At 49.7% G+C, this 13216-nt stretch overlaps 2 protein-coding genes across 4 annotated transcripts; both read left to right on the top strand.

The window, feature by feature from the left end:
* The first annotated feature begins 1 nt into the window (after position 1).
* Positions 2-4127, top strand: UQCRH (ubiquinol-cytochrome c reductase hinge protein). The gene is made up of 4 exons (XM_067567851.1): positions 2-164; positions 1869-1901; positions 2702-2863; positions 3844-4127. The coding sequence occupies exons 1-4, from the start codon at positions 114-116 to the stop codon at positions 3874-3876; spliced, it is 279 nt and encodes a 92-aa protein (XP_067423952.1). The 5' UTR covers positions 2-113; the 3' UTR covers positions 3877-4127.
* A 3672-nt stretch (positions 4128-7799) lies between these two features.
* On the top strand, positions 7800-12906 carry NSUN4 (NOP2/Sun RNA methyltransferase 4). Of its 3 annotated transcripts, XR_010923569.1 has the most exons (7): positions 7800-7916; positions 9134-9525; positions 10402-10556; positions 10888-11042; positions 11553-11677; positions 12378-12709; positions 12790-12906. XR_010923569.1 is itself a non-coding variant. In XM_067567734.1 (6 exons), the coding sequence occupies exons 1-6, from the start codon at positions 7812-7814 to the stop codon at positions 12652-12654; spliced, it is 1209 nt and encodes a 402-aa protein (XP_067423835.1). In that variant the 5' UTR covers positions 7800-7811; the 3' UTR covers positions 12655-12906. The 3 variants fall into 3 exon arrangements, 2 of the variants coding, with proteins under 2 accessions (XP_067423835.1, XP_067423837.1); XM_067567734.1 differs by having other exon boundaries at positions 12378-12906; XM_067567736.1 differs by lacking the exon at positions 12790-12906 and having other exon boundaries at positions 11553-11706; positions 12378-12507.
* Positions 12907-13216: the final 310 nt, after the last annotated feature.

Below are 13216 nucleotides of genomic sequence, written 5' to 3'. Positions count from 1 at the left end.
AGGCGGGAGTTTCCGGTGGGTGACCCTGGTGAGTCCTTCTCTGCCGTGCCGCTGAGGGAGGGAGCCCGGCTGAGTTCGCGCCAGCCCGCAGCGGGGACAGGAGCAGAGCAGCGATGGGGCGGCGGGACGAGGAGACGCTGGGGAGCCATAGCGGGGAGCCCGAGGTAAGGCAGAGCCAGCCCCCGCCTTGGGTACGGGGGGCTGCAAGGCCGGGGAGCGCTGCGGAGGGAGGCCTCTACCCCAACGCGGCTTGTCCCCTGGCGGCCTCCGTACCCCGCGCCTCTCTCGTGCCCTGGCGCGCGGCGCAGCCCCCTCCGCCTTCCTCACCCCAGTAACTGTGTGTGTGTGTGTGTCCCCTGCCGGCCCCCGTACCCCTCTCCTCCTCCCCGTCCTCGGGGCTCGGCCCGCGGCGTAGCCCCCCCCCCCCCCGCAGTATCCGTGCCCCTCCCCCCCGCGGCCGTAAGGCGGGGAGCGCCCCTTGCCGGCTGGGGCCTGCGCTGCGGCGCCTCCCGCTGCCCACGCCGGGCCCGACTCCCGGGCGTCTAGCGCCGGCTTCTCCCAACCCACCGACGGCCTCAGGGTGCGGACCCCCCTCCCCCCCCGCGCTTGTCTCCTGCCTCCCGCGGCCCCTCCGCCCCGGGGATTCCCGGCTGCCGGCGGAGTCCCAGGATCCCGCTGCCCCGGGCGGTCTGACAGAGCGGGGGGTGCCAGGCGCCTCTCCAAGACACGGCCCCGAATACCGGCACTGCCCCTAGGACATCCGGACATCTGGTCCCCCTAGGCCAGGGGAGCCCCCGGGCGACCGAACACCGCAGCCGGCTCCGCTGAGCAGAGCTGCCGGCCGTGCGGGGACACCGGCCCCACGGGTCTGCCGAGCTGCCAGCGCGGAGGCGGGGTGTGGTGCGGGGCACGGATCCGTGCTGACCCTGCCAGCGCAAACACTGAGGCGGCCCATCCTGCTGCCCTGGGTAACAGCTGGTCAGAAGCAACAGCTGGGTGCTGTAGGGAGCGGCTGCTGCTTTGCCTCCCGTCTTCCCTCTCCGCCTCCCCCCAAACTCTGCCCATGCTTTGGAGGCGATTGTGGCCACAAAACAATCTGCAGGTGGCCACATTTGAGAAACGCTGGTCTTGAGCAGCTCCAGGTACGGAGCCCTGGCACTAGGTGCTCTGCAGACACCGACCAAAGCACTGAGAGGCTAATAAAGACCAGAGAGAGCAGGTGGATACAGGTGGGGGAGCAGAGCACAAGGAAGCAATGAGACAGCTCTGATCAGGATGGCGGGCAGGAGGCTCAGCAATTCAGTTTCTAGGGCAGGAGTGGAAATGCTTGTATGAAACAGAACAAAACTGCTCTCTCATGGCAGAGGAGGGAGTCTTGTGCTGGAAACCTAAATGAGATACAGGCAAACTAATTGGCTGAACTCTCAATCTCTTCCTGAAAGAGCTGACTTAAATATTCAGATGTTGAGATGAAAACAATGTTTTCAAATAAATCTTTTTAACCTCCTGTTTGTTCAGTTTCTGGAATGAATTAAACCATATAAAATAGAGGATGCTGAAAGAGAAATTCCTAAAACCAGCACATCACTTGTGGAAATAGACTCTAAATGTGCATGATGGAATAAAGCAGGGTGGCCAAAAGTGTAGTTTGTGAGCTACATGCAGCTCTTTTACCCTTGACGTGCAGCTTGCAGAGCTCCCTATGCATTCCCCCCATTCTCTGGGGTGGGGAGCTCAGAGAGCCCGCCCTGTGGCAGAGTGGTGGGGCTAGAGGACTCTGCCTATGAGTTTGGCCTCCCCTGGCGTATAGGCTTTTTCCTGTGTTGCAAAATATAACTTAACTTTTATCTGGTATCTCTTTCTCCCAGGAAGAGGAAGAGGAGGAGGAAGCAGAACTTGTGGTAAGAACTATTGAATCTTCTAAACCTTTTCCACTGAAGAAAAACTATGCAAGAAGCATAAATGTTTTATAGTGGATGTGAACTATACTTGTTTTCTTTGGCTAACCAATCTTGTGCCTTTGGCTTTTGTTTTTAACTCTATTTAAGCTGATATCAAATTAAAAGCAAACTAGGGACTGATGAACTAACACTTGTAGAGTCTCGTTTACTATGCAGCATATGGGGAATAAAAATTAATGTCTAAAGACCTGGTGTTCAGTAAACTTGTAGTTGTACATTTGTGTATGCAATTTTTTACGCCTGCTTTATTTGTGTGGTTACCATACGCTCAGGCATATCTTGTAGTGTATGCAAATGAGTGCTTGTTTGTATATGTGCAGATGTGTGGGTTTTTTCAATGTGTTTCTGTGGGCTTGCTGATTAGCAGGCCCTGGATATAATGTATAGTTTTATATGGTAATTGGTTTTCATTTTGAGAGTTGTGGAGGCTTCTAGCGCCACACATGGTATTTACTTGTGGTGGTGGTGGTGGATTTTTTTTCTCACCTCTTTTTAGAAGAGGTACAGGGCATGGGCAATTTACCCAGCTGAGGATATGCCACCCACTTTAGTGCTTGGGTGTGTATATATACCATTTTATGTAAATGTTACCTGCTAGCATACAATGGAGGTCAATTTGGAAATACCGTCTGAACTCTTAAAGCCTGTTCTTTGCATCTGACCATGTAGAATAAGTAATTCCACAAACTGTCTGGGTTGTGAGACGTTTTGTTCTCATAATCTTTTAACCTGACCCTCAGGATCCTTTAACTGCAATAAGGGAGCACTGTGAGAAGACTGAGAACTGCGTGAAGGCACGGGAGAAGCTGGAACAGTGTGATGCCCGAGTGTCCTCAAGGTCCCGCACAAAAGAGGAATGTACGGAAGAGCTTTTTGACTTCCTGCATGCCAGGGACCACTGTGTAAGTCCAGGCTAATGCCTAGCCATTTGTGTTGATTTGCAATCTAATCGGGCATGACTGAATCAGTACCTTATTTCTATAGTACCTAGCTCTGACACAGCACTCTTCATCAGTAGATCTCAGACCATTTTGTTGAGGTCAGTATTGTTATCCCCATTCTATTAGGTTTGGGAAACTGAAGCTAAGAGGTGCAAGTCACCCAGCAGGCCACTGGCAGAGCTAGGAATAGAGCCAGGTCTCCTGCTTCCTAGGTCAGTGCCCTGCCCATCAGGCCTGACTGCCTCTATAAGGCTAAGATTCCTGATGATGCTCTAAAAAGCCTTATTTGCTTACAATATATAGGGTGAATGAGAACAAGTATCTGAGTCAATATCATGCTTTGAATTTAACGCTGAACCTTAATCTTGGGGGGTGATTTTTCCCCCTCTCTTAAATACTTTTCTTCCTGCTTTTGTGTTGAAATTCTGTCTCATTATAACCATTACATTTATTGGGCTATATGGGATAAAAACACGCGGAGGAAGTGGGGCATTGTTTTATTTTTTTAAGAGGACCCTGTGCTGATTAGTATGCACTCTAGTACTACTCCTAAATACAGCTCATCTCTGAAGCAGGTGGATTAATTTGAAATAGTGGAGTTTGTAAGAATACTTGGCTTTAAAAAACAACGAACTATTGCTAGTTTGTTCACCTGTAGTAATTGGTTGGAAATACACTTTTGTAGCCTTCATAAGTTTGTTTGAAGACAGGCAAAGGTGGGACCATTATTAGAAAATTATTGGTGGTCAAGGGAGACAAACGTCTTTGTGATCAATCCACTAAGTATGTTGCTGCTGTTTTAATGAATTTGAGATACAGAAGATAGGGACATAAAGACAGGGAAGTGCGGGGAGAGAATGTGATGTCTGTCCATTTCTCAAGACCTTCATGTTGAGAGAACCTGTCAGTTACTCAAAGCTTTCTTCATCTTGCCTTTTTAGGTGGCTCACAAACTCTTTAAGAATCTGAAGTAAATGTTGGAGCAAGTCCCATCCTCCTCCTCCAATGTTCAGCTGGAACTCTGTGCAGTTTCTTTTTGGATTCCACGTGCTGCTTGCTGCCCGTTACTGTGAATGTACAATATAAGTGAACAGCTTCCTGGCTGTGCTGCGGTGATCCAGCTGTCAACGTGTCACTGCATGTATGTTCTGTGAAAATTGGGCAGCTGTAACAAAACCATCTGATGCTTCTGTGGTTTTCCATATTAAACATATTCAAAGTTCCAGTGGAAATGTCTTCATTTTATGACTACTTAATGAAGGCTGTTAATTAATATTAATAACCAAACAGCAGGGAGGGAAGAAACTTCTTCCCTGTTGTAGGAATTCCCTTGTGCACAACCATTACCGGCAGTGTGCCATACCTGATCAAATAGGTCATATGACTTTGAGCTTGTTGAAACTGTGAAGAGATTATTTCGGGATCCGGTTCTTCCAGTATGTGGAGACAAGACAGGGCTACTCATAAATCTGTCAGTACCTTGCCTTAATCAGCAGGAAGGCACAAGGTACTTATGCCACTTCTCCTACAAGGGATGGATGTGCTACCTCCAGGCTCTGCTCAAGAAAAGGAGTCAAATCACATTTGTATAGTACAAAAGGTCCCTATTGTTTTAAACAACCCTCTGACTTTAAGACATCCTCCCTGGTATCTATGCTCCAGCTAGAATTATGGTAAGTGTATACAGACTTGAAACATGGTAGGGATCATGTCAACTAGGCATGTCCATTGCATTGATACAACAGGATTTTCACCAGCATGGCCTTCCTGGCTTCCTCAAACCTGTCTTGATGCACATCCATCAAGTGCATTGTGATGAAAGCCTTGGCCGCTAGCCCTTACTGGCTCATCTGCTGATGCCAGGTCTCTTTCATCTGCTGCAATATACTTTGCAATCCTGTCATACAGAGTGACCTAAGAGGGCAAAGTGGTATAGTGAGAGATGTGGTTAGGCAAGTCCCCTCCTCCTCAACATATCAGAAGTGCCAAAATGGAGTTAGTTATGTTCCTTCTACAAGGAATTCAACAGTGAAACACGGCTAATGACTTTGAGTGCTCCATTTAACACACTTTTAAAGGGAAAAATCAGGCTGCTTTTAAGTCTCAAGTGGGACACCCAAAATCAGTCATTTCTGAAAGTGTGGGCCCATGTTTTGTGGAGTCACCTATTGGGCTGACTCAAAATGTAGCACTTTGTAGTACAGCTGGGATTTAAGCCTTAATTCAGCTAAAGGGAGCGTGTTTAGCATCCGATAAATCTTCACAGTGATGCTGCCATGAGTACATTCTGACACTTCACAAGTAACTCCATGAATATTTTCCCTCATGCTTGGAGCTTCAAAGCAAAAAATGTAAAGTAACAGTTCTTGGATTTAAAAGCAGCAGTCTTTCTTACTACCATAGTGTGCTGTAATTCTATCCATAATGGAGTAAATGGAGCACTCTTCTCACAGCCTTGGTGTGGATATGAGACTTTCACGTTAACAAAAATATTTTGCGGCCCAGAAACTGAAAATTACATAGTGATATTTTAAACCCAAAACAGAAGTATAATAATTTCTAGCTCAAAGTGCTTTGAAGTGTTAAACATCCTGTAAAAAAACAAAACCAGCCCCAAAACCCTCTTTGCTAAAGGACTGCTCTGAGCATCATGGCTTTTTAAAATAAATTAAATAAATAAATTTCCCATTAAAAAATTGCAAGCCTGGAAACTGGATGGCTGGTTTTTTTTACTGTCGAAATCTGTCACACAAGGTATTCTAAGCAGCTCTCTCTCCACCAAGGCTTACTGGTATAGAGTAAATTTTATGCTTGTGAAAGGTGTGCTGGCAACCAAATTCACTTATGTCTGCACACACCGTGTATAGCATAACCAGTGACAATGTAATTTGCCCCCACATGGTTCCCTATTAGTGCCTCAATTCTGAGCTGGAAGATCCTTCTCTTGGGCTTATTACACCTTGGGTCTGTGGGGAAGCGTAATTTGGCAATGTTTGTAAATTGCTTTGAGATGCTGTGGTGATTCAGGGTGCCAGGATGGAGAGTCACCTTGTCTCCCTCCCACCCCTCCTTCCCTGGCCTCCAGGGAGAGGGAGGATTGCTTGTTCTTAACTAGATGTCAATTTCCTGGTGACTCCAGGCTGTCAGCCATCCAACCACTCTCCTCAGGGCAATGCTAGCCCTTTGCTTTGCGGGTTAACAGGTGTGTCCTAAGCCCCTTTGAAGATCCCCTTATGTTGTTCAGACTCTTGCCCACTGGACACTTACAGTATGCTGTCCCCAGGAGAACAGCAAACACACCACCTTGAATGATTCAACTCTGAACCAGCTCCTTCTACAGTACCACAGTACTGAGTGAGTCAGGATAATGGAAACGGAAGGGTTACATATAAAACAATGAGAGTCTGGTAGCACCTTAAAGACTAACAAATTTCTGCAGCCCACGAAAGCTTATGCCCGCAGAAATTTGTTAGTCTTTAAGGTGCTACAGGACTCTTGTTGTTTTTGCTGCATACAGGCTAACACGGCTACCCCGCTGGAACTTTTCACCATATAAAACAAAATCAATAAATGCTTTCTAGAGACTACATTTTAACAAGCTGACCTGTCTAAAGCAGTCATCCCACCCAAAGCCTTCTCACAGTGTTTTCAGCTGTCTGAGATCCCGTTTGTGTGAATGTAATTAACAAGGCCCAATTACTTTCTAAATGCCACATAAAGGGGTGTCGTCTTTGCCTCCTACATATACCCTCTCTAAAGTTAATTGTCTTCACACAGGGCTTGGTTTTTGCTGTTAGCTCCATGGGTAAATGGGGCTGCTCTTGCATTGGCTGGCAGTGCTTTATTTACCATTGACAGAAAGATACACCTCTTATCTCGTGTCTGGAAGAAATCTGTTTTTCATTCTTTGGTTGGTGACAGACTTCAAAATGTATTTTTCCATATGTCTACGCATCTCCGTAAATATCAGCAGTACATACAGCATGCAACAGTGATGAGGATCAGTGTGACCTAAGCTGATATGGGAGATGTCATGTGACATCTTTAGTGAACTGGACCGTGCCTGCCGGAATCAGGACAGTCTTATAACCCCTATTTACATGGCCTTGAGGAGTTCTGAGGGTCACAGATGTTCAGAAGATGGACACAGGGGTGCACAGAGCCACAAAGGCCTGGGTGAAGTAATAGAAAGTGGATTATGCCATTTTTCAGGTGGGGAAACTGGCCTAGAGAGGCTAAGTGACATGCCCAAGGGCACACAATGCGTGGGAGAAGAGCTAGCCCAGTGGGGCTCTGGAGGGATGAGAGGGTCCCCTAGCACAGAGCTGGGGTAGGGCGACCAGACATCCTTATTTTATAGGGACTGTCCTGGTATTTGGGGCTTTGCCTTATATGGGTGCCTATTCCCCCTGAATGCCCTGTCCCGATCGTTCACGCTTGCTGTCTGGTCACCCTGGGTCCGACCCCGAAGCCGGGGGGATCTGGAGGGAGTGGAGAGTCCCCTAGCACCGAGCCGGGGCGGTTGGGGTCCCTTGGCAGGGAGCCGGACGGGGAACCCCTAAGATGGAGCGGGAGGGATCTGGACGGGTGGGGGGGGTCTCTACGCTGGGGGGGCTCTGGAGGGGGTGAGGGTCCCCAAGTTGGGGGGCTCTGGAGGGGGTCCCTAAACTGGGGGGGAGGGATCTGGACGGTTGGGGGTCCCTAAACTGGGAGGGGCTCTAAAGGGGGTGGGGGGGTCCCTAAGATGGGGGGGTCTCTGGAGGAGGTGGGGCTCCCCTAGCTGAGAGCCCGGTGCCCCAGGCTGGGGGCGGGGCGGGGGGAGGCTGAGGCTGAGGCTGCCCCGCCCAGGCCCGGCCGGAACCCGCAGCGCGGCCCCTGTTCCCGGCCGGCCCGGCCGGCGGCGCGCACCATGGCGGCGCTGGGAGCGCGGGGCGGCCTGTGGTGGCGGCTGGCGCCGGGGGGGTTGGTGGGGCTGGGGCTGCCGCCCCGCCGCTACCGCTACAAGGAGAAATGGGTGAGCGGGGCCGGGGGGGATCCGGGGACCCGCTTCCAGACCCCCGCGGCCTCCTGCTGCTGCCCCCACCCCGGGGTCGTTCCCCGCCCCCACGGCCCCCCGAAATCCGCCCTCCCCTCCCCCCGCTCAGCCGCTCCCCGAAGTCAGGCCCCCCCCGGCCCACCTGCCCCCCCCTCTAGCTCCCCTCCCCCCACCGCCCCCGAAATTCTCCGTCCCACTGACCCCACCCCATGGCCGCCTCCTGCCCCCCAGATCCCACTACCCCCGGCCCCCCGAAATCTGCCCCTGCACCGCCTATTAATCCCCTGAAATCCCCCCTCCCCCAACATGTTTCCCCTCCCCCCGTCCCCACTACCCCTCTCCCCAATCCCTCCCCTGGCATTCAAAATCATTCCACGCCCCCTCCCCCCCCCCAATCTGCCCCTTCCCCAAAATAATTATTTCCCCTACAAACCCCCGTTGATCCCCAAATCTCTCCCACTCCTAAAATTGTTCCAGGTTCCCCCACCAATACCCCCCAAATCCTCCCCCTGAAATCATTCCTTCTCCCCCCACTAAGCTCTCCTTAATCAATCCTTCACCCCTTTCCTAATTCCACCCCCCCCAAAACCCTCTTCTTTCCCCTCATTCCTTCCCTCCCACCCCACTTAACCCCCCGAATCCCGCCTCATGGCCGATTCCCCCTCCCTTGTAATCCGAATTGGATCTTCCGTCCCATCCAGAAATCCCCTACTCTGAAGCCCCTTGTGTGATATTTCCTTTCTGCAGCCCCAGGGGTTCCTGCCCTTCTCTGCAATAACACCCCGCCACTACCGGTCCCAAAGCCTCCTTTCCCTATGTTGTTTCTGTGGCTCAACTGCTGTTTCCACACGGCTTTAATGGAGCTGTAAAAACGTGTCGGTGTGAGGCCATCTTCCCGTCCCACCCTGCGCACCCAGTCTTGCTACTCTCAGACTGAGTGCAAATTACCCAGCCTTTCTTTGCCTTGGTTTCCCCATCTGTGCAATGGGCGGAACAGCTGCCTCAGAGCAGGGCTGTTTTGTGGCTGGATTGTTTGGGACTCGGTTTAATCTCCTCCTGGGACAGGCCTTGCAGAAGTGCCGGGTGTAACTGGTAAAGCAGTCACATTCTTGATCCTTCCCAAATCACAGAAGCGGTGAACAGTTTAAAAATGTTTGGTTCTTTCACATGCCGTAACTTTTTTATTTCCCCTGAAGGCGGAAACTGCCTCCAAGATCCCAGCCACCAGGCTGGCTTTGCAGAACTTCGACATGAACTATAGCGTGCAGTTTGGCAGCCTTTGGTCCTCGATCCGTATCAGCCTCCTCTCGGAACAGAAATACGGCGCCCTCGTCAACAACTTCTCTGATGCCGACAGGATCAGCCAAGATCTGGAACTTCTAAACGCTGTGGATTTTGTTTATGAATCTCAGAAAGCGGCTCAGCAGGTGCAGTGCGATTCACCTGTAGAACAAGAGAGGAGTGAGGAAACAGCGCCCCCAGAAATCCACAGTGAACAGACACCATCATTGCTTTCTACTGCCATCAGCCCCAACATCAAATGTTACACGTTCTCCAAAGGAGACATCAGTCGGTTTCCTCCTGCAAGGTATGATGCTTGTCTAGTAGGCAGCATTGTGGCCTAGTGGATAGAGCACTGGACTGGGACCTAGGAGATCAGGATTCTGTTCCTGGATCTTCCACTTAACTTGCTGGGTGACAGTGGGCAAACCATGCCTCAGTTTTCCCATCTGTAAAATAGAAATAATACTGAGTTCCTTTGTAAAGCAGTTTGAGATCTACTGATGAAAAACGCTATGTGAGAGCTGCATATTATTAATGGCTTGTAAGACTGATTGGAAAGTTTGAGGTGGTTGTGCTATGTATATACTCATTACAATCCTTTTTCCCCAACCCCTCCTTGAAAATGGATGTTTAGTCTCTGGGTTGGAGGCTACCTTGCAGGAATCGTCTCCATATCTAGGAGTTGTTGAGTAATAGAAATAAAAGCCATTTGGCCCCTCTTTCCCCCTCCCCGTCTTAAATTCATTACATGAAGCATTTTATTTAGCTGCCTTGAACTTAATTTCTACATTTTGCTTTGGCGGCTCAACTGCTGGTTCTACACAGCGTTAGTGGAGCTTGTGAAGACGGTGTGCTGGAGTGAGGTGAAGAAGAGCATTAGTGGGTTTTGTAAAATACCTACGGTATTGGGATATTTAAAGCAGACAAAGCACTAAGCAGTGTGTTTTAAGGAATCGTTCTCTGGTGGCTGGGAGATGAACTAGATCATCATCTGATCAGTCTCTTCCATCTGGAACATTTTATTTCTCTGCGATTTTTGTGTTCTGTTCCTTTATCAAACATAGCTGATGGGGAGCTCTCTCGGGCAACAGCACGTTAATGTAAAGCTCTGTATCTTGACTTTTGTTCACTTTTTCCCCAACACACCTAGTTTTTATTAATCATTTCTTGTGATTTCTAGACCAGACGTTTTAGGAACTCTTGGCTACTATCTGCTGGATGCAGCATCGCTCTTGCCTGTCTTGGCACTCAACGTGCAGCCCGGTGACCTTGTCCTCGACCTCTGTGCAGCACCTGGTGGCAAGACTCTGGCCCTTCTGCAGACAGGGTGTTGCCGTAAGTAAAGGTGGCTAATCCCACCTTTCCCATCAACAAATGGTGCTTCACGGTATAGAGGGGGTTAGATGGTTAACGCATGATCTTTGCTCACTGCCACGGTCTTGAAGTGGTAGCCAGATTGGGGTCCGTAAGGAATCTTTTTCCTCCCTCTCCCCAGGTTATGTTGGAATGGAGTGTTATGCAGAGGCCCATCCATTAATGTCAGATCACTCTCATATGATCACTCTCCTGTGATTATAGGGGCTGGGCAATTGGGACTTCAGTTTGTCTCTGTTAGTTTTCCTCACATTCTTTCTCAGTGGGTGTTCTGTTGTCTCTCTCATGGCAGGACAACTGGCAGCCAACGATATCTCTGCTTCCCGCAGTAAGAGGCTGCGCAGTGTTCTCCGTAGCTACGTTCCCACCGAGATCAGCGCTAATGTGCGCATCACATCCTGCGACGGAAGGAATTGGGGGGAAGTGGAGCGGGACACTTACAATAGGGTAAGTGACTGAAAATATGGAAAAGATAGATCTATCTAGATGAGTTTCCTGCCATTGGTAGAGGAAAATGCTGGATGCTTCTGAGGAAGGCAATAATTTGTTTATCCAACTATGCAATCCTCTCATGTTGGAGGAGGGGGAATTCTCTCCTTAACTGTTGATCTGCCAGATAGAACACCCTACAGCCTGTGATTTAATTTCACTTCTCTTAACTGACGTAGCTACAAATGGGAGCGCATGAAATTATCATCCCTTTTAAAATCTAGCTCCAAATCTGCTCAACCCCCCGACGTGTGAACAACCTACCAGTGACAATCCAGTGTGTGCGCCTAATACCATGGTGATGGGCCATCTAATACCATGGTGATGGGCCCTATATAAACAGCTGAAGGGAGCAGAATGTGTGCAATGATAGTGGAGACATTGAGCAAAGGAAAGGGACTCTGTAAGAATTTCTAAGCTTTAAGCAGGTGGAGAACGGAGCTGAGATCCCAGTCCTCTGTCACGCAGGTGCTCGTGGATGTGCCATGCACGACTGACAGGCACTCTGTCATGGAAGAGGACAACAACATTTTCAGTCGAATGAGATTGAAGGAGCGTCAGATGTTGCCGATGCTGCAGATGCAGCTGCTTCTGTGAGTGAGCTTGACCCTGCCTGATGCAGGTGATCTTGTTTGTTCACCCAGGTTCTTATACTGGCTGGTGGCTGCTGGGCTTAGCATAGAAAGCCATTCCTTAGGGTGTGTTCGTCTGGGAAAGATTGGAGTCAAATGATACCTTGTTTGGAGAATTCATGTACCTTCTTGTAACTGCAGAATCTGAGTGCCTCACAGACATTAATGAACTTGTATCCTCACAACACCCCTGTGAGACAGGAAACTTTAGCATCCCCATTTTACAGATGGGAAACTGAGGCACAGAGCAGGCACCCAGGGTGTCTGTGGCAAAAAAACCAAATATTGAAGCCAATCTTTAGAATCCAAACCTAGTCCTTTAATCACAAGACTGTTCTTCCTGTGCATCCGTTCTCAGCCCGTTCTGGGTTCCTGGAGCATGCGGCCGAAGTGAACCCTAGTGTACTGCTTAAGGTCTGCTTTCCAGCAGAATGACCCATCCTGCTTCAGTGTGGGACAAATGCTTATCACTGCAGTTTTCAATTCTCCTGCAACTGCAGTGATCTAGATGGCAACACCCAGAAGCCCTGTCCACTTCTCACTAGCCACGAGGTTGGCTTCCCCCTTTCAGCAGATAAGCTGTGCTCGTGTCCCACACAGTCACAGTGAGGTCTTACTCCTTTACATCCCATCATGGTATTTTTGTTTTCCTCACATCTAGTGCTGGACTCCTGGCTGCTAGACCGGGAGGCGAAGTGGTGTACTCCACGTGCTCTCTGTCTCAGCTGCAGAACGAGTACGTCGTCGAGAGAGCCGTTGAGCTAGCAGAAACTCAATACAACATCAGTGTCCGTGTTGAAGACTTAAGCTGCTTCAGGAGACTCTTCCAGGACACATTTGCTTTCTTTGAAGACTGCAGGTTGGGGGAACTTGTCCTTCCCCACCTCACAGCCAACTTTGGACCCATGTACTTCTGCAAATTACGTCGGGAACACTAGGGGTGTCGGCTTCTTGACCTCCCCTCCCCACTCCTCTCCCCGGTCTCTGTTGGAGGTGAGATTGAGGAGTTTGTCTTCACCCAGCTGCATCTCCATTGCGACATTCTGAACTGAGCTCATCTTGCTCTTTTACAGGCTATAATGAAATATCCAGAATTTCCAGAGAGAGAGCTGCTTTGTGATCTTTTAAAACACCCCAAGGGACGTCTGTTGCCCTGCCACAAACACCGAGAATAAATGATGCAGACATGATGTGAAGAGTGTAGTGTCTCTTCTTTGTTTCTGGGAACAGGACTTTCCAGGATCTAGCTACAATTTGTTTGCAACTTGGCTGTTTTGCTTCTCCGGCCTTTAATTTACTCTGCTTATTTGTAAAATAACCCCGGAGTGAACTAACACCTGGAGCAAGGCACCCGGAGGTGTAGTACCCTGGATTCCGCCTCTGGTTCTGCAGCTGGTTGGCCTCAAGCGAGTCCCTTTGTGTCTCACCTTTCCTCATCTGTAAAATTGCAGTGATCTCTTCCTACCTCACCTCTGCTGGCGTTTGGAAACGCAGTCCCAG

The sequence above is a fragment of the Emydura macquarii genome, unplaced genomic scaffold (genome assembly GCF_026122565.2).
Source record: "Emydura macquarii macquarii isolate MOO-44397 ecotype Brisbane River unplaced genomic scaffold, CSIRO-AGI_Emac_v2 contig_2805, whole genome shotgun sequence".
Lineage (NCBI taxonomy): Eukaryota > Metazoa > Chordata > Testudines > Chelidae > Emydura > Emydura macquarii.
This window is presented reverse-complemented; position numbering and strand designations above follow the sequence as displayed.